Below are 22,302 nucleotides of genomic sequence, written 5' to 3'. Positions count from 1 at the left end.
AGTCATGCTGTGATTCAACAGGTAGGTAGTCACCTCGGGATCATTTTAAAACTTCATCATTGCCACTGTTATGAAAACTAACTGAAAGAACACAGAAGCTCGGATAAATGTCTACTTAGATATCCCCCTTTTTTTCAGTGAGGAGCTCACATATGACGTGATGGTGTAATGGCATATGCTATTCCTGCACTTCTTATTAATAGCCCATACTGAATTATATAGACAAAGAATGTTTAATAAGCAATATATTTACAATATTACTCAAATTTGACTATAATATTAAATGCACTACACCTAGCTAGAGTGGACATGTAGAGAATGTTTCCAATAGTGGAAGAGTCTAGGAACAGAGCGCTCAACCTCAGAAAAGAAGGATGTCCATTTAGAACCGAGATGAGAAGGAATTTCTTTAGCCAGAGGGTGGTGCATTTGGTGGAATTCATTGTCAAAGACAACTGTGGAGGCCAAGTCACTGGGTATATTTAAAGCAGATGCTGATAGGTTCTTGATTTGTAAGGACTTCAAAGGTTATGGGGAGAAGGCAAGAGAATGGTGTTGAGAGGCGAAATAAAGCAAATAGCAGAGCAGACTCAAAGGGGTAAATGGCCTAATTCTGCTCCTGTCATGATTTTTATTATCCTAGTTGTCATTTAATATTTCCTTCCACCCTCACACACAATGTCGCACACCTAACATTTTGTTCTTTGCTCCCTTTATGGACTCTGTACTTGACTAAAAACTTATACATTTGCCACAGCTTTTCCAGTTCTGATGTAAGATCATTAACCTGAAATATAAACTTTAGTTTTTCTCTGCTTGTTGTTTCAGCCTGACTAATTGAGCATTTCCTGTATTTTCTGTTCTGTTTTCAGCTTATAGATTCCCAGACGATATTTGATATCACAGTAGCTTGTTAAGAAGTCCATTCACTTTGGAAAAAGTGTCAGCAAACACATGAAATTAACTGAGTGATGGGAAGCAGAGGATACAAGGCGGGGAGGTGGCTTACCGCTATTGATCAGTTGCAGCCCCACTTCTCAATTTAAAATTGTACTTGCCATTCCTGGGTCAAAATTGTTTATGTAATATAGTTCATTCCAGCAGTAGTTCATTTTTTCTTATAAATAAGCTAAACTGCATTACAGTGAGTAGAATTAAAATCTATTCAGATAATAATAAGTATGTGGAGAGCAATAAGATGGTCACTTTAATTTCCCATCCACCCTGACTTCTTTTCCGTTGGTTTCTGGTACTGTTCCAATGCAGCCCAATGTGTACATGAGGAACCCACTTCTGACTATCCACATTTCAGCCCTAAGGACTTGACATTAAACAACTTCTGTGAGTCAGCCTTTCCAATTCATCAAAGAATGAGTTGATTCAGATTAACGGTCATCAAAGAGTAATATTAACTATTTTTTTCCATCTCCACAAATCATGCCTATTATTCCGAATATATTGATCCTATCACAAACGTTCCCTTGCTCTTGCCACACAGCTCTCTTCCATTCTCTGCAACTTAAACCTGTTAGTTCCTACCTTTCCATGGCTCTCATGAAAGTCATTCAGCTGAAAGACTAACTCTGTTTCTGTCTCCACAAGCACTTCCTAGCCTGTTGCATATTGCCAGAGTTTACTGATTCAGTTCAGCTTTCAGACATTTGAAATGACTAACTCTGAAGGTATTTTTAAACTTCCTTATGATGGTGAATTGGGCAGAACCATAGCAGGTGGTCCTTCAAGAGGTTTGGAGGCTTGTGCGCCGCAATGATCTGGAGAACCCTGTTGCCTAGAATCAGGGCTTTATGCTTGAGTACTTGATAGGGGTCACCTATGCCAAACAGGTCTAAGGACAGAGAACAAGACTAAGAGTGGTCCACTAGTTCTCCAGGTTTGGAGGCTCAGATCAGGGTGAACCCTGACTGATAAAACAAAATAGTTATGGAAAGAACAATGAAGAATCCTTCTATACCTGTGTGTGATGGTATGGACAGACAATTGGAGGACCTTCATTGTTGCCCTAGACACCATCGGTGTAACGGGCAATAAGATAACAGGTGGTGTTTGATGCTGAAAAACATTAAACGGCAACTGTTATGCTTCTACCCAATTTACCTCTGGCATAGTTCGCAATAGATACATTTGCAACAGGATGACAGAAAAATGGAAGGTTATTTAGGAGGGAAGGGTTAGATTGATTTTAGAGTAAGTTAAGAAGTTGGCACAACACTGGGGGCCAAAGGACCTGTTCTGCAATCTAATGTGCTATGTTCTATGAATGAACAATACACTTTGCCAGCTGGGTAATGGAAAGACATCCCAAGGTAAATGGCACAACTTTGAAATTGTTAAATATGCATTGAAAACGCTGTCCAATTAGAAAAAAGGTTTCCAGCCTTTTTTTTAATGCCAGGGACCAATACCATTAATTCCGGCTGGTGGCGTAGTGGCATCAGCGCTGGACTTTGGAGCGAAGGCTCCTGAGTTTGAATCCAGCCGGCTCTGAAAAAACCTGGAGAGGGATGGGCTCGGCCAGGTTTCAGATGCCAAAGACATGCCATATGATGAGCAATCACCAAAAAAATCAGCGCAAAATGCTTGTCATACGGCACCCCGACGACTCCGCCAGGAGTTAAGGGTGCACACACACACAATACCATTAAGGAGTCTGTGGACCCCAGGTTGGAAACCCCTGAATGACATAAATCATTAAATTTTGATATATATAAGCATCAAATTGTACAGAAATTACAAGTTGCTATTCAAATTAAATATTGTGGACAGCAGAAAAGATGTAGAGAACATGGAAAACGTGTAGAAATATACCATGAACTTATCAGGAGTAAGGAATATCACTCTTGACTACAGCTGTTTAGATTAGCAGCTCTGCTTGAGAAATTGGTAAATAACCTGGTAGAAGTTTTCAAAATGATGAAAGGCTATGATAACGAAAGGTTAATCACTGAAAAATGGTCAAAAGCCAAATATCATTGATTTAAAATCACTGCAACAGATCTAGCAAAGAGATTGAGTGATTTTGCCTTCATTTGATACAGAATTGGTAAACTGTCTGAAGATTATTGTGTGTAATTTTGAAAGGGAAGAAACTTGCAGGGGTATGGATAAGTAGGAATGGCGAGCGACTAATTATAACCACTTTTTCAGTGAGCTAGCTTTGTCATGATGAGCCAAGCATGTTCCCTTAAGTATCATGACTGGCCAGTCTGACAGAAATCTCTTTCAAAGTAACTGAAAGAGCAATGTTAATGTAGTAGATGTAACACCTCAAGATTTTCAAAAGAACTTTGATGTGGTGCCTCATTGTAGTAGTCTCATGATTAATGTCAGAACTTGGAATTTAAGATTAGAAACAGGATGGATAACAAACTAACAATTGCAATAATATGGCGAGTGTGACTGCGGCTGATTGCTCACACTTCACTAGTGTATCTGCCTCCACCACTGATTCAGGCAGTGCATTCCACGCACCAACCACTCTGAGTGAAAAACCTTCCTCTAATATCCCCCTTGAACTTCCCTCCCCTTACCTTAAAGACATGTCCTCTTGTACTGAGCAGTGGTGCCCTGGGGAAGAGGCACTGGCTGTCCACTCTGTCTATTCCTCTTAATATCTTGTACACTTCTATCATATCTCCTCTCATCCTCCTCCTCTCCAAGGAGTAAAGCCCTAGCTCCCTTAATCTCTGATCATAATCCATACTCTCTAAACCAGGCAGCATCCTGGTAAATCTCCTCTGTACCCTTTCCAATGCTTCCACATCCTTCCTATACTGAGGCAGAACCTTTATATAGACAGAACCTTTTTTTCAAGGCAAGGAATTCTAGAACTAGAAGACACAGGCTTCAGGCAAGATGGTTGAAACTTAGAGTAGTAGGTTTTTCACACAAAAGGTGATGATTATCTGAAACAAACTGTCGGAGGACATGGTATGGGCAGATACAATTATAACATTTCAAAGGCATTTGGACAGGAAAGACATAAAGGCATACGGTCCTCATTAGGCAATTAAGATTAGAGGAAATAGGCTTTACAATTGGCATGGATGAGGTGGGCCAAAAGGACCAATTTTTGTACAGTACACTAATATGATTCTAAATTTAGCAACTATATAGAAACATAGAATCATAGAAAACCAACAGCACAATACAGGCCCTTTGGCCCACAAAGCTGTGCTGAACATGTCTTTACCTTAGAAATTACCTAGAGTTACCCATAGCCCTCTATTTTTCTAAGCTCCATGTACCTATCCAGGAGTCTCTTAAAAGACCCCATTGTATCTGCCTTCACCACCGTTGCCGGCAGCCCACTCATCACTCTCTGTGTAAAAAAAAAAACTTACCCCTGACATCTCCTCCGTACCTACTTCCAAGCACCTTAAAACTGTGCCCTCTCGTGCTAGCCATTTCAGCCCTGGAAAAAAAACCTTTGACTATCCACACTATGCCTCTCATCATCGTGTACACTTCTATCAGTCCATCTGCCACTTCTCAGCCCAGTTTTGCATCCTATCAATGTCCCGTTGTAACCTCCAACAGCTGTCCAAACTATCCACAACACCCCCAACCTGTGTTATCAGCAAATTTACTAACCCATCCCTCCACTTCCCTTTCCAGGTCATTTATAAAATTCACGAAGAGGAGGGGTCCCAGAACAGATCCCTGAGGCACAGCACTGGTGACAGACCTCCATGCAGAAAGTGACCCATCTACAACCACTCTTTGCCTTCTGTGAGCAAGCCAGTTCTGGATCCAAAAGCAATGTCCCCTTGGATCCCATGCCTTCTTATTTTCTCAATAAGCCTAGCATGCGGTACCTTATCAAATGCTTTGCTGAAATTCATATACACTATATCTACAACACTACCTCCATCGTGTTTAGTCACATCATCAAAACATTCAATCAGGCTCGTAAGGCTTGACCTGCGTTTCACAAAGCTATGCTGACTATTCCTAATCATATTATGCCTCTCCAAATGTTCATAAATCCTGCCTCTCAGGATCTTTTCAGTCAACTTACCAACCACTGAAGTAAGACTCACTGGTCTATAATTTCCTGGGCTATCTCTACTCCCTTTCTTGAACAAAGGAACAACATCTGCAAACCTCCGGAAGCTCTCCCATTCCCATTGATGATGCAAAGATCATCACCAGAGGCTCAGCAATTTCTTCCCTCACCTCCCACAGTAGCCTGGGGTTCATCTGTCCGGTCCTGGTAACTTATCCTCTTTCTTAGTATCTATATGCTCAAGCTTTTCAGTCCGCTGTAAGTCATCCCTACAATTGCCAAGATCCTTTCATATCTTTGTGTCCTCATCAAAATCAGTCATATTATTTGGGGGGAAAAATGAGGTCCCAGTATTGATCCCCGCACAACCTGACAACCAGAAAAAAAAATCCATTTGCGCCTGACCTTGTTTCCCAGTTAGACAGCCAATCCTCTTTTGCATGCCTTTTCACAACTTCCAGCATGAGTTATATTTTTTTCCAGAACAACCCTTTATGTAGGCACCTTTTCAAATGCTTGAATTTAAATATAGTACACATTTCTTTAATTTTATTTAGTCCTTTACTTCTTTCATCATCCATGACAGGTTTTTGGCAGTTAATGCTCTAATCCCTTGAAGGCAGCAATCAGTTTCACATCACATTAAATGATATTATGAACACCTTCAACTGATTTAATTTCACTTTATTGTCAGATGTGTCTGGTTTAGTATGGACCAATATCCCATAACACAGAAAATACTTGAATGAAATTTTGTTGTTTCTTCCTTCCAAACAGCTCAGTGAACTCAACTACACCGTGACTAGTATTAGCTAAACGTTCCTATGTCTTTAGAATACATCTGGTCAATTATCCATTACAAATTATGGTCTGCCCTCTTGTGGTCCAAGGATTTATTGTTACAGAAAATTATGCAGATATTCCAGAAATTCACTGCATTTCAGTCCACTTAGTCCAATCTACGGAACTTAAACTTCCTCATTTAAACCATCTATCCTTCATATGGATATGGCTTGATCTCAGAGGAAATTATTAAACTGGATAAAGGCTAATTATAACATTATTACACAGGGGCAACATACAAAATGCTGGTGGAACTTTGCAGGTCAGGCAGCATCTAAGGAGGGAAACATACAGTGGATGCTTCCAGCTGATACCCTTCATCTGGAGTCTAATACCTTCTGTTGAGGAAGAAAGATAAGGATAGTAAGGTTTGGGAATGTTGGATTGATTATGAAAGATATTAAAATTATAGTCAAAATAAGAAAAAGAAGCAATTGTGAAGTTTAGGAAGCTGAAATAAGAAGCAACCTTGAGAATATAAAGGAAGGAATTTTAAAAAAATTGATCAGGGAATCAGGTGCAATAAAAGGGGCCATTAAATGTCCTTGGCAAGTAGAATACAGGAGGTAGGAAAGGTACCATAATATATACTTTGCCTTGGTGTTTGCAATGGAGAAGATAAAGAGATCATAGAGGGCTTTCCTCTATATTTTAAAGGCCTAATATGGTTTTTAATTAACTGCAAAGAAAGAAGAGGCATACATCACAAAGGGAGAAGCAAGCACAGATTATATGCATAGGTAATTGAAGTCAAAGGTACCAGTGGTGAAACAATGAAAATTGGGAATGCACCAATGACGGTGATTTTAATGTGCTAGCTACAATGCATCATATAATATACAGATGACAGCCAGAGAGGAATGCAATTTGTTCACTCATATGGTACTGTCAATTTTGCAAGAGGTTTCTGCTTTCAAATTTCAAGTTAAACATTCTTCTCTCCTTCTACAATTGCATCACCTAGTGGACAAAATTGTGTACAGTACCAATAAAGGCCCACCTTGAATGAAATATAATTATATGAGAGAAGTTTTATTATATATGTATTCCATCTTTTACAAATAATCACACATTTTCCAACAATGATTTGAACCATCTGCATATACTGTAAATGCTTATCATTAAGTTTTTGTGTACTTTAAATGAAGAGGCTTCAGAAAGGGTTAAGACTGCTATTAAGGATTTTCACTGAAGCTAAAAACAGTATTTGTCAGTATTGTAAATATCAGCCTTGATGAACTGAAGGGGCATTGTTACATGTGGCTGGTGTATTTGCATATTGCTTTAAAATTCCACCCTGTCTCTAACAAACAGACACCTCAAAACCTGCAACAACTTTCAAGGATGTTCTTTTTGATTTCAGTTTCTAGTTATCTTTTTCTTTATGCATTGATGCATATTGAGATAGAATGGTATATCTCTAGCTGTCATCCAGTACTACTTTTCTCCATGAATACTGCTTATTCCCAACACATTTCCCCTCAAATCCCATGTTTCAGTTACTATTTCAAAGATATTTGGCAGCAGTTAAATCACTACTGCTTTTTTTCTGACACTACTATCCCTTCTTTCAATTGCTGTAATTCATAATTTTCTTTTCCTTACATTGTTCTGAATCAAAGAAAATTGCAAGTGTCTGCAATTTCTGTATCAAAACCTTTGAGTTTGCATGTTACAACCATTGCAGACATATTTCACTATAATTTCTCTCTACTTACTCTTAACAAAATTCATCAAAACATCAAACACTCCAAGTCTCAGTTTAATCCCTTTTGTAAGAACTACCACCCCAAATCATTCATATAGTTTATCCTAGTACCACTCTTCTGTACCCTCTCCAAGCAATTGATATATTTCCTATTGAGTAATGCCCAGAGTTAAATATAATACTCCAGCTGTGTTGTATGTACTGGAAATTGATAGTTCTTCAATGGGCTGTTTCTGCTTCTGCATACTGTTAGTAACTCAAACAGTTTCCAAATTGAAAATGCCGCTGTGAACTGAATACCTACACAGCAGAAGATGCCTGCAGCCCTGCGTCAGCTGACAAATCTATCCAGCCAGCCTCCCACACACTTGATTGCATGTACTAACTCTGCCAAATAAGCCATGGAGCACTTGTGTCAACATGGGAATTATGATCATACAACAATGCGGAAATATCACTGAGCAAAGTCATTGCTAAACAGATGATGGGGGAAACAGCAATGTGCAAGCATGGATGTGGACAATTCATTTTAGATGTATATGTTGTAGGTGGGTGGAAAATAAAAGAGCAGCACCTGGTTTAAAAGAGAAAGATCCACAGAAAAGATACAGCCTCATCGGCCCAAGTCTGTACAGACCATCAAATATTCTGATTTTTAAATTATAGTGAATAAAATATAATTATATTTAAATTTTATTTCTATAATCGTTTTATATATTTTATATATAAATATAAAACTAATCATACACAAATCTTAGTTAATTGTACCCACATTCCCATTAACTCTGCTTTGAGTTTAGCACTAATTTACACATTGAGACAACTTGCAGGTGTTATTGAACTGACTGACCAGTGCGACTTTGAGGCGTGGAAAGAAATAGGAAGACACAGATGAAGCCCATTTGGTACAGGGAGAAATTCAAACAATAGGGACAGCACCATTGATCCTGATCACTGAAGCTGAGACTGCAGGTATCCTGACTTTAATAGTTTGCAGCCCTAAATGTTTGGATGTGATAAAACTATAGAGTTTCTGAAACAGATAAACTGAGCTAAGTATTCCCTCGATTTATTCCAAAATATTTTAAACTTCTTGTCAAATCTTTTGTTTTCTATGAACTACAGGGAAGCTTCTCTAGCTAATCAGCTGTTTCCCTGCAACTATTAGCATGCCTCTTCTTGTACATTCTCTAAATTCTTCAGTGTTGTGCCCAGAAAAATAGAGCTAATGAAGCTAAACCAGTGTTTACTAAGCTGAATTTTAGCTAGAGTTAAAACCAGAGGTTCCGAGCAGGGGTTCCCAACCTTTTTTTAATGGACCAATACCATTAAGCAAGGGGTCTGTAGACCCCAGGTTGGTAACTCTAGCTGTGGAGGGATTAGCAAACATTTAGGATCTAATTGACCTGCCTTTCATCATGCATATTTCATGAACAGTTCTAAAAAAAATCTACAAAAGCAGGAATCTGCATTTAGAAGTTTAAGTTCTGTCACAGGACAAGAACACACTGGTTTATTTAACAACAGTAAAGAAAACCCATCTTCATATCAGAACAAATTTCTTAAACAGGGAATACAAGCTTGTGAGATTCAGTAGTGGACAGCTGAGTGCATATTTATGCCTAAGTGGAAATACACTTGAAGAATCAGAGTAGGAGAAATATCCCAAAGGTTCAGTAAGTATATGAAATGTGATCAGATCTATTACCTGCATTTCCAAAGTTAGTTGAGAAGGCATTTTTGTATGTTCTTTTATTTGAAGGGGCAAAGAAAGGTTTTTCACTTATTGGCAGGATATTGAGAAACACTACACTTTCCACCATGTGTAGAATTTAAACACATATGGTCACAAGGCAATGAAAAGAAAAAGCAATTTGAACTTATTCCCTCACTTTTGACATTTCTAATATAAACAAGTAAACTTACCACTTTTAAGAGCTGGACCTTGATGGATCAATGTTCCAAGCCACACATCACCTTGACTTGGAAATTTATTGCTAGTTCTTTATTGTTGCTGAGTTTAAATTCTGTAACTCCATTGTGGGAATACCTTCCCAGAATGACCTCAGCAGATCAACATGTGGATAACCACCACCTTCTTAAGCATCCTTAGGGTTGGGCCATAAATTGATGGTCTTACAAATAATTCCCTCATCTGAATAATAAATTTTAACATAATCAACAGTACTGGAGTTTTTAGAGATGTAAAGCATTATTTTGGTGCAGGATTGACAGATGGATTAAATGTGGCAAAGCAAATAATCTGGGTAGCTGGGCTGGATTGGCTAAAGGATATTTCCCGGCTGAAACTGTGGCTTTTTTTTATTACCTACCACTAAAAGCACTCATACCATTGTTATATTCAGCTCTAACAATCATAATACTGGATATCTGCAATTCTCCAGCATTGTAAGCTTCTTTTACCAAAATGATCCTCTGTGCAACCTTAAGCTCAATCATTCCCTTTCTGACTATCTTAGCATCTCCGCATCTCATATTTTTGAATGCTTCTGCAAAACCCATCTTTATGTCACAACATCTCCTTTGGGTTGATGTCCATTTTATTCCCATATACCTCACAAAGACCATATTTTTCAAAACATCAACAGCCTACTAGAAAAGACAAAGTAAACATAAAAAGATACAGCTCCATTAAAAAGAATTCAAAAACAAATTTTACAGAAATTACCTACTTTACTGACATACATAAAACCTTGTGTTAAATATCCACAACTATATTAATACAGCACCATAACAAGGGATACAGTGTGATTGCATTTTGTAGCAATGCTTTGACAGAAATGTCCTAAATTTCAAGGAACCTTTAGTTACTCAGATTAATATGCTTTGCAGGTATAAATTAACAAAAAGTCCGTGGTCCTGCAGACCTTATTCAGCATTTTGAAGGAAGAAAAATAAAACCGATGTACTACAGTTATCCCAATTTATAGAACAGCAGACCGAAGTATTAAGGAATTGGTGCAAGTAACTAGGTGAAGGAAAATTTTTAATTAAAATTTACATATGTAGGTACTCAACTACCAAAGCTAGAGGTGGGAATGTGCAAAGATTAATCAGGCCCTTATTGAATGCTGGAAATATAGAAAATGTGAAAACAGTAACATGAATATTTCAATTGATAACTGATCTGCTGCAGATTTCTAACATTTGCACTCTTAGTTTTTGCTCTTCTGATAAATAACCAGATTACATTAAGAACATTTTTATATTGCAAAATTAAAATATAATTATTATTTGAGAGCTAATAAGACGCAGAGTGCATCAGTGCAGTAATGTTGATAAACTATTTTCACAGCTTAGTGTATCATCCACAATGCTCAAGTCACAAAAGAACAGATAGCTTGATATCAATAAAATTTCAATAATTCCTCATCCATTTCACTCAACATATGGTTGCTTGAGGGCACATTCTTCAATATGGGAAATAAAACAACTTCCTTCTTTACCCTGTAAACATTACTCATAATCTGAAATGTTTTAACCTAATGGTTGAGGAACGTTTACAGATTCAAAATACACGTCACAGTTTTCAACGATTTTTCAGTATTATTGTCATGAGTTACTGTATCGCACATTCCTAGTGTACAAGAATGAACTTGAGTCTTGATCTCCAAAACTAGTTTCGTGATAAAAACAAGTGAAACTTTGCATCATGCATTAAATAATGTATTCAGCAAAATGACAAGGCTAATATTCAAACTAAAACATAAAACAGTAATGTTTTGTCTCGTCATAGTAGATAACAATTCTCAGTGTGCTTAACATTGGCAAAAGGCCATTAGGAATTAATACGTATTCTGAATACGCATGGATTCTTTGCATTTGGATTGAAAGTTGCATAATCAGTTGAATTTAGCTTACTAGAATCCTAAACAATGAAAGTGAATTGGGGGAAAGTTTTAATTTATTGAAATTTCATAAAACAGAAATTAATGGCAAATAATTCAATCCATCAAAATCCTACACATGGGAATGAAAAAGATGGGCTTTTTCACTGCAGTTCTCCAAAACTATTTTAGTTCACCGGAATTCCATAAGCTCTGATACAATGGAATTCAATGCTGTGAGATTCCTGGATGTACTTTTTGAATGGGCAATCATAATTTTGGTCATGACCAGGTGAGAAGAGCAAAAATACATTAAATCACACAACTAAACTTCAGTTCACAATGTCTCAAGGGTCAGAAAATCTGCCATTACATAATGATTAAATAGGAACAATTCAAAAAGTACACCAGATCACAATGCTACTAATCCCTCAGTTGACTACATCGCACAAAGTAGCTCTTCATAGTTATTAAGGAATATGATAAGCCCATAGTACTGATGAAACTAAAACAGGTTTAAAAAAAAGATAAAATTAGTCAAGTTGATATTGTGAACAAATGAAGAATTCCACAGTTTTAAGGTCCTGGGAGAAAGTACAGTTTGTGATGATCATCTAAACTGGGAATTGCGAGGAGACAAAATTAAAAGTAAATCAAGGACAGTTACATCAAAAAGCATTGCATTTGCATTCTTTGTCACCAAAAAGCATATTTGGTCCATTCAGATGTAAAAAATAATCAATTAACAGTAAATATCCAATTGAGAACTAGTCTAGTCACTTGACTCAATTTGCCATAGTAGTGGTGGATAATAATTGGTTGCCCTTTTGCTGACAACCTTTAGGGTGATATTCTTGCTTTAATTTTAGTAATCAAAGTAGACAAGAATAAAGCTGTTTCTTAACTGTTTTTTTTCGCTGTTTCTACTTTCTCATCAGAGTTAGTGGGCATGATTGTCTTCCGGAACCTTAAGTATATAATGTGAGAAGCAATTAAGGTGCTCAATCATCTGCCTCACCTCAAGCTAAATGATGCCTCACCCAATATCTACAAAAGCATTTTCCAGCAGGTCCTCATTGTACGGCATTTAGCCTCAAACCATAAATTAATAGAAAGTAACTTTGCTAGAATTCTTGTCATAAATTAAACACTATGATCTCTCACAGCCTGCAAAACCTAGCAACTTACTGTATTTATACACTGTTACAAACAATAGACTAATGTACAAAATAGAACTGGAAATTACTGCAAAAGCTCTTCCCAGCTGATTGGCTTTGAGAAAACTTCTCTTTCAAGCCAAAGATCATAGTTCATTTGGAATTCTTCCGGTAATACGAGTTGTTGCCCCAGGACGCTCTGTAAACAGTTATCCACGGGGGCAAAATCAGGGTTGCTTGGGTTTTTGTCATATCTGCGACTGTTAAACCGTTCGATGTTGGCTCTCAATGCACATTCCTCTGCTTGAAAATCCCACGGACGGGCATCAAGATCTAAAAATAATAATTGTAAACATCAGAAAATTGTATTTAAAACTTAATTTAAATGGATTTCCACCAGGTTTTCTGGTGTCTCAGATTTAGCTTGTGGTCATGAAAAATCTATTCCAGAACACTAATACTATCATGTGCCTTAAAGGGCTTTCAGATCTCTTCTCAAAGATTTACATTTTTACTTGAATATACAGTGCCTTGATGAAGTATTCAGCCCTCTACCTTTTGCTCACATAAATGAGTATTACAACTAGGGATTTGATCAATTTAACTGCAAATTTTTATTTGTGAATCACATGCTCCCTTCCCCCCACACAGTACAGCCTGAAAAACAAAATTATAAAGCATGAAAAACTAAAAATTCAAAAGCTGAAAAATCAGCTGTTCAAAGTATTCATCCCCTTTGTTCAGTACTTAGTTGAACCAGATCTCACAGCTATTACAGCCATAGTCTTTTTTGATACATCTCTATTAACCTTGCACAAAGTGATAGAGCAAAATTTGCCAGTTCCTCCATGCAAAATTGCTCAAACTGAGCCGGCTTAGTTAGAGAGCAGAAGTGGAAAGTAATCTTGAGGACTTGCCAGGGATGTCTGGTTGAGTAAAGATCAGGACTCTAACACTGAAGGACATCAAATATCCCTTTTTTTTGGCCTCTACTATGAAAAAAAGAGCATGTGATTCACAAATAAAAGTTCTCTTGAATTGATAAATCCATGGTTGTAATACTCATTTATGTGAACAAAGGTTTGGGGTTTGAATACCTTTTCAAGGCACTGTATACCTAAATGCAATCTTTAATATTTCACCCAAATAATGTATCACATCTGCAAATAGCAATAAAAATTAAGCCCAGATTCTGTATTTCAGTCATATTAGCTTGGAAACCCAATAACCCTAATTTTGAACCATTGTATGGTCTTTAGCCAGGCAGTTTCACTATTCAATTGACCCCTTTGAAATCAAAACTATCTGTCCAGAGTAAAGATCTTGCTTTAATTTAGCTTGAGTCAGATTTGGCTCAGTGGTTAACACATTTGCAAATCAAAAGAACATTGGTTCAAGCTTCACCCTAAAAATTTGAACTGGTATTCCACATTAATATTTACAATACCAGATTAGGGCCACCAAAGAAAATATGGAAGTATCCCCCAATACCAGATGCATTCATCCTTCCAGATGAGTGAAGTTGCAAGCCAGCGTGTTAGGAGCAAAAAAGTTAGTGATTAGTTACAGTAATGCCACTGAAGGATTGCACTCACAACAATCACAGCCCATTAGCATTGGATGGAGGTATAGATGGTATATTCATCATCTAGTAAACAGGCACTAATGTGTGATGGAATATTCTCCATTTGCCACAAGGACTGCAGTAAAATACAGTAAAATAAAGAAAAACTAATAAACAAAATAGGGCAAATGTAAATGGATGCTTGATAGTTGCATAGACAAAATGTCTGTTTCTATGACAATATTCTGAAAGCTTACACTATACAAGATTCATTAGTCTGACTCAGACAGCCATTTTCTCCATCATTCGTACATCTTGGCTGTAGTGTATGACTTCTATTCCAACACTGACATTAGGCACAAAAGAATGCTAATATATCACTTCCTATTTTTCCCTCAAGACATACACATACACACAACATTCTTTCTTTGTAGCTGGGCCAAAATCCCAGAGTCCTGATCTGACAGCCAGATGCAAGGAATGCTCTCAGCAGATCAAGGTAACAACACTTCAATGGCTTCTCATCAGGAAGTTCCAAAAAATACAGGTCTGCCTACATCTAAAGAACTAAAATGTTAAAATAAAGGCACCACTTAAGTTATTCTGAGGTGGGCAGAATTGGTATACTGCTTGCAGGTGTAATGCTATGTTTGGATGATTTTCTTGCAAATCTACAAAAAGACAAGTAGTCTCCCAGTATTCCAGCCATTATTCATCATCAACCCATAACCATAAAAACAGAAGTGTTATTTGAGATATCTTGTGATATTAAGATAGACCAATACATATACTTATAACATTAATGACTGCACTTGAAACAAATTAACTTCACATGAAGCACCAACATATTGTGATATAACAATGCATCCTGAGGAATCAGATGTCCCTTTTTAACTAATCTGTTTAAAATAATTAACACTTTAAATTGTCCTTATAACAAGTTGATTTTACATTTGATCAGATGAAACAAAAGTTATAAGCAGACATTTGATCACTGTAGAGAAAACACTAAAAGCATTAAGATTTGTATTTCTAATCTTATGTGTTAGAGAAATATAAATGGACACATACCATTTCCATAGGCCCAGTCATCATTCAGACGGTGGCGCACCTTTTGATAAATTGCAGACATCGTCTTCATGTTGCTCTTCCGCCACTGGCGCCCCAGGTATTTGGTTTGCACTTTCAGTAGCTTCAGGACGTATAACTGCATCATGGCTTGTTTGACCTTGAGTGCTCGTTTCAGTATTGGGGCCGACTTAAAAACGACAAGCATCTTAAAAAAAAACAATAATCTTTATTGAAGATAAAAGGTCCCAAAATAATCTTCTTCAGATAACTGATATTTTAGAAATAAAAAGCTTTAGTAATTATGTCAACCACAATTGGTAAGGTAATGAATTTCTAACAGGTTTTTGGAGGCTAGTAGCTATATTACCTTAAGTACTAAGTGCAAAGTACATTTATTATCAAAGTATCTATACTATATACAACCTTGAGATTCATAGGCAAAGAAACCCAATGGAACATCAAGCTGAACACCAGCCTGTCCCACTCCTCCGCCCCAGCTACCTGACCTTTTCAATCATGCCTGGAGCTTAAATAGGCCAAACAGCAGGTGGCTCCTTGCTATGGACCCGAGCCCTGCCTCTTCGTTATGTTCTCAGGCCTGGGACCTGCTGCAATTTAGTTCGTATGTAATAAAATAGAATGTCCACATGTCCTGCAGTTTTCAGTAATGAAATGGCATAAACATTTTGCATGCAAGTTAAGATTACCATAAGGATATGTACTACTGTATATTCTTGTCATTTTTTTTCTAAGACCTCCACAGGAAGCCCTCTATAGCCTAAGGGAGTCTAATTTTAATTTTCCCCACTGAAAATGGATAAGATTGTTTTGAATATAGTATTATTAAGGTACAATGCACAGATATTCTCCTAAATTGGTAGTTCTAAAATCAGGTTTGCTGTCTCAATTCAAAATTATACTATTGTCACACTGAAAAGGGATGGGGGATTGTAGAGCAAATCAAGAACGAAGTGTGTATCTTGTGTATAGCTCAACAATGAAGCAACCTTGAAGCTGACATATCTGTACGCCCCCAAGTTGAATTTTGCATGAAGACGTGTACACTGTGCCTTCAATTTTTTTTAAAGTGTCTTTAGTTTTCCTAAAACCCCTTCAGGAGGCCTTCTAATATGTCAAACTAATGTTAATTTTCCTTATTGAAAATTAATGGTTTTTTTAAGACTCTTTTGAAATATTACAAATCTGTACTTTGACCAGATCCACATACTGTTGGTCTACCTGAACTACAAAGAGAGACTGAAAATTTGTGCAATGGGTTTCTGAGGGAGACCAGATAAAACTTAAACCAGTCAGACGAATACAGTGGATTCCGGCTAATTTAGTCATCAGTTAATCATGGCAGCTGCTTATTTGGGACAACTCTTAACAGTAAAAATGAATTGAGAAAATAGCTGGGATTCCCTTCATTTAATTGGGACACTATGTTTCCTAATTGGGGCAGAAGACTGTTGCTGAAGAGTGTCTAACCAGCATCAGATGCACGCTCCTGAGTGGCCGTTACATACTACACCATGCTTAGAGTGAACTGTTTTTATATAGCATCAATTACATGTGCTTGTGTTTAAAAAGCAGTGATTTTTGTCACTGATAGTTGGTGAGATATAAGCTGTAAGACAATTTAGAACTGTTTTGCTCACCACAGGCTTGAAAGCAGTGAGTTAGATAGCAGGGTTAAGATGGCGCCAAGTGACTGCCTCTTCAAGCTCATCTGCAGAAACAGCTTAAATTCCTTTCTTTAAGGACTCTTTTTTTCCCCTTTTCAAGGTGGTTGGAGTTTTATGGAGGTCCAAATCTGCAATGGCACTCAAACTCACAATTGTAGGCCGTATCTTGGGTAATGATGAGTCTGAGTACAGAGAGGAAATTAAGAACCTGGTAGCATGGTGCAAAGACAATAACATATCCCTCAACATCAGCAAGATGAAGGAATTGGTTGTTAACTTCAGAAGACGTAGTGGACCGCACGACCCCATCTACATCGGTGGTGCGCAGGTGGAACAGGTCAAAAGCTTTAAGTTTTTCGGGGTGAATATCACAAATGACCTGACTTGGTCTAACCAAGCAGAGTCCACTGCCAAGAAGGCCCACCAGTGCCTTTACTTCCTGAGAAAGCTGAAGAAATTTGGCCTGTCCCCTAAAACCCTCACTAATTTTTATAGATGCACTGTAGAAAGCATTCTTCTAGGGTGCATCACAACCTGGTATGGAAGTTGTCCTGTCCAAGACCGGAATAAGCTGCAGAAGATCATGAACATAGCCCAGCACATCACACAAACCAATTTTCCATCGTTGGACTCACTTTACACCACACGCTGTCAGAGCTGTGCTGCCAGGATAATCAAGGACACGACCTACCCAGCCAACACACTTTTTGTCCCTCTTCCCTCCGGGAGAAGGTTCAGGACCTTGAAGATTCATTCAGCCAGATTTGGGAACAGCTTCTTTCCAACTGTGATAAGACTGCTGAATGGATCCTGACCTGGATCTGGGCCGTACCTTCCAAATATCTGGACCTTACTTTCCCTTTTCTATTTTCTAATTACGATTTATAATTTAAATCTTTATAATATTTACTTTGATTTGTACTTCAGCAAGCGCGAAGCACAGATTCAAATATCGCTGTGATGATTGTACGCTCCAGTATCAATTGTTTGGTGACAATAAAGTAAACTGCGTTTTTATTAAAACAGCAGATTCATTTGCGTTCCTGGAGCTCACCAGTCAACCATTTTCTGACATTTTTTGCCTCCAGGATACAGCTCTGTGGACAACCGATTCCAGGCTGGTGTTGCTGACTGAGGTGTCGCTGGAGAAGGAGCAGCAGGAATTTGCTGTGGCGGATGTATGGATGGAGGTCTCTGTAGTCAAGTGATCACACTTTCTCTCTCGATGGTGGGGAGAGTTTGCTGCTGATTCTCGAGTTGGGAATTTTGGAATAAAAATCGACGCGGCAGAATGACTATCAGTCTCCCCTCTCACTGTGAAATAAGTGATATCTCTCTGTTCCTTGTTAGTGAAAGCGAGAGCCTGTGGCATGTCAAAATGTCAGGTAAGCAACAGTTTTTGCTGACTGTAGATCATGGTCTCTCATTGGGTACTTTGCTATTGCTTGGTGGGTGCTGAAGCCTTTTGCTGAAACTGGAGGGGAGGAGGGAGAGGTTGATGTGTTGATGCTTGCTGCTGTTTTTCAGGGGAAGGGGAGAGAGGGCTTCGGGATTCTAACATCTATCTGTCGTTCATTATTTTGGGGTTCTTCAGTTCTTGGATGTCTGCGAAGACAAGTATCTCAGGTTGTATACTGTATACATTATCTGATAATAAACAGAACCATTTGAAATGCCAGAAATGGCCAGCAGTGAAAATTCACCCCTTCAAATTCTTCATAGTTCCTAACTTATTGAAGGCATTGACATTCATCTTGAAGGTTACAATGAAAAATGAACATTTGATGGAATTAATCATCAATAGCATTATGTAAAGGGAGTCCATTATCTACATGTTTACGCTGGTTTTGTTTACTTAGTCAATCAAAAGAATGTGGCAGTGTACATTGGATGAATTCCTCTGTCAATAACTATGAACTAATATAATCTTATAGTACAGTAGTAGTATTGATAGTGTTCTAATTTGCTCTGTATTTCATTTAAATACACAATTTGTTAGTTACAGTAAATGGTAGTTTGTCTTTTTTTTTTATACCTTTTAAGTACTTCCATGAAACTTTGGCTAATTGGGCAGCTGCTTAATTGGGCCAAAATATACGGGTCTTGATGTGTCCCAATTAACCGGAATCCACTGTATAGATGAGAGAAGGAACCGTTCAGTGGGATGCCAAAGAAATGTTTGAGATACCATTCTGAAGGATGTTCTCAATAGCCAAGGAATTTTTATTATACTTCTGGTGTAATGGGAAAAGCTTTCCTTATTAATCTGCTTTTGGATAACTGCCCTGGCCATGCATCATCAGGCATTGCTTCAACACTTATGACGGGGCAGAGCTGCCATTGGGACTTTAATTTGACCAATGTAGAGCCTTCAATAGGTAAAACTGGTTGAGAAACAACAAAGGCAAAAATTACAAAAGACTGTAAGCTTATTGTCTGCGGTGAAATTTCAATGGAGTACAGAAGAGCCATGGAACTATTAAATCACGCTTTTATGACGAGAGAACTATATATTACTTCTAATTATACAATTGACTTCCACAATACCTACCATGGTCCTGGAATGTTTCCATTTGGTCAATTTATTGAGAATTCGAAGGAGGTTAATACAAGAAAAGAGGTTCCGCCAGCAGAACTGGTTGTTATCACCTGCTTCCTAAGTGGTGCAAAAAGATATGAACTTTAAGGATCTTCTGCCATTAAAGAAGTAACATTACATTAACCAGCAGAGAACAGTAATCTTGTTTTTTTTAAGCTACGGTAGTTAGATAAAATATATTATTACACACAGGCATTGTAACTATATATAATTTTAAAAAAACACCATTTCCTTGATTATAACATTTCTCTGGCAGAGCAGTCAGGAGCTACTCTTTTACACAGCATGTGGACAGATACATGAATAGGCCAGGAATGCAGGAATGTAGATATGCTCAGGCAGATGGGATTAGTTCAAATTGGCATCAGTTATCACAGATCCCAAGGCCTGATCTTGTGCTATTCTGAAATACTGCAGAAGTATCTACTTAGTCTGGAAAAATACAATAGTAATTTTATGGACACTCTAAAATTGTTGCAGACTCCAAAGGCTGGATGTGGGAGCAGATATAGCCCTGGCCAAGGAAAACAGAATTAGAGGTCCACAATTCTGAATAAGGGGTAGGACAATTCAAACATGCCAAGAATGAAATTTCTTCATTCAGAGGGTGGCAACTCTGGAATTCTCTGCTTTCGAGTTTACAAAGCTCAGCCATTGAATTCATTCAAAGCAGTGATTGGTGCACTTCTGTACACTAAAGGAATCAACAAATGTGGGAATAGCACAAAAAGGTGGAGCTGAACCATGAAGTCAGAGGGTAATAGAGTAGAACACGAAGAAAGCCTACCCATGGTGACTGGGATACCATATAATCTAGTCCCATTTGCCAGAGTTTGGCTCATATTGCTCTAAACCTTTCCTATCCAAAGGTCCTTTAAATACAATGCTGCTGCCTCAACCACTTCTCTGACAGCCTGTTCCATATACAAAATGCCCTCTGCATGAGTGTCCCTCTAGTCCCTTTTAAATTGTTCCCCTCTTACATTAAATCTATGCCTTCTAATAGTTGACTCCCTTTCCCCAGGACGATAACTGCATACATTCAATCTATACCCTTTATGATTTTACACACTTCTCCAAGGGGCCCCTCAGTCTCCCCAAGTTTTATTGAATAAAGTTCTAGCTTGCCCAATCTCTCACTATAACTCAAGCACTCAAGTCCTGGTAACATTCTCGTAAATCTTAAGCACTCTTTACAGCTTAATCATACACAACACTCCAAGTGCGAACTCACCAACTGCACGGAGCAGATCAGCTGTGATCTTGAAAAGTGAAACAGGCTCAAAAAGCTATATGGACTACTGCTGCTTCTTGAGTTTTTATGTTAATTAAAAATTGCAGTTAGTGTAAAACTGAGCAAAAAGTTGATGACTACAGGTTTGTCAATGATAGGAATAATTTTAGACTTGCACTTAAAGGTATTGTCACATAGTCAAAGTGACTTGAGTGCCAACAAAGCTAGTGAGCATCGTCATAGATCTCTAATTTGCTACTTGACTTTTAATAAGATTTCCGAAGATTGTTTGAAACATCAGCTATTTTAAGTAGCTTTCTCATAAGTTTCCCCAGCTATTAACCTGTTCCAATGATATACCATTTACTAGATGCATAAATTTTACAAACAAATTAACCAAACATATAAAAATTGAATATTGTGGAAAAACATGGACATGTTTCACTATTTAGTTTAATTATTATTATTGTTTACTTGTTACATACACCTGTTAGGGTGCATTCTCCAGATAGCTAATGAGGTAACCGTAGCCTTCAGCCAGGAGATGTCATCAGGTGGTTCCCAACCTTCACAGAGTGCTTCAACCCTTAACCACGACACTCTCCAGTTGGTGGGCCGGCAGTGGTGGCCAAATCACCGCTCATCTGCTCCTGGCTTCCAGCTTCCCTCCTCTCGTCTACTCCAAATCCCACAAGAGGCTCGTTCTGCCTTTTCCCCCCATCCTACGCACTGCTTGTTTTTTGCTCCTTTCATCCAGGCCCAGAGCTGACAACCACCACCATGCTGATTTGGCTGGGAAACCTCTGCAGCCGATCTCCACAGGGAACAACCATGCCTGCCATCCCTTGTTTTTGCACTCCTGCATTAAGGGCTAGTACTTCAAGACCTTTCTCTTGTGGGCCTCTTCCCATCCCTCCTCCCAAGGCACCGTCAGTTCAACCAGAATTATCTTTTGGTCTTCAGTTGACAACAATACAATGTCCAGGCAGAGGGTTGTGTGCCTCTAGGAACTGGAGCGTCTGCCTCACCTCCGGGAACTGGAGCCTCTTTCCCACATCGACCCTCATCTCCCAGGATCTGGCTGTTGGCAGCAGATTTGGCTTTGGTTGTTTGGTTACAAAAGGCCTAGCTCCCTCTTTGATGAAGGTGATAGCCTTCCTCAAACCTGTGCCAGCTGTCCTCTTCTTACATCTCTCTCGCACTAGTGTGTCAACAAGAGCCAGCAGCACCTATACCACCCTTGAATTAGAGCTGTTTTACACTTGGACAGTATATGAGCCAGTGTCCCCTTTTGACCACAGAGCTTACAGTTCGGGACCTCTCTCATCCCCCACGTGTACAGATGTAATGGCGAAGGAAGGATGTCATACACGGATCACAAGAGGAAGGAAATACGGAAGGGCAACAGTCTCCATAACTCTGCCCATGAGATCTTGCGCTTGGGCAGATCCCATTTTGTCCAGGCACCCTGGGACACTTGTTCCACTGCCTTTGACATCCACTTCTCTTCCTCACGGATCCGTACTTCTGCCTGTACCATGCTGGAAGTGAACTGAGCCAAGGCCTT

The 22,302-nt window shown here is 38.4% G+C and overlaps 1 protein-coding gene across 1 annotated transcript in view; it reads right to left on the bottom strand.

The window, feature by feature from the left end:
* Positions 1–10,120: 10,120 nt before the first annotated feature.
* The window catches only part of strip1 (striatin interacting protein 1), a 49,464-nt gene continuing 37,282 nt past the window's right edge, over positions 10,121–22,302 (bottom strand). Inside the window, exons 19-21 of the mRNA XM_073030510.1 lie at positions 19,454–19,558; positions 15,218–15,422; positions 10,121–12,915 (exon numbers count right to left, since the gene is read on the bottom strand). Of these exons, the coding sequence (XP_072886611.1) occupies positions 12,668–12,915; positions 15,218–15,422; positions 19,454–19,558 (558 nt within the window). The 3' untranslated portion in view covers positions 10,121–12,667. The remainder of the gene's footprint in view (positions 12,916–15,217; positions 15,423–19,453; positions 19,559–22,302) is intronic.

The sequence above is a fragment of the Hemitrygon akajei genome, chromosome 27 (genome assembly GCF_048418815.1).
Source record: "Hemitrygon akajei chromosome 27, sHemAka1.3, whole genome shotgun sequence".
Taxonomy (NCBI): domain Eukaryota; kingdom Metazoa; phylum Chordata; class Chondrichthyes; order Myliobatiformes; family Dasyatidae; genus Hemitrygon; species Hemitrygon akajei.
The sequence above is the reverse complement of the archived record's forward strand: the minus strand, read 5'-3'. Positions and strand labels throughout refer to the sequence as shown.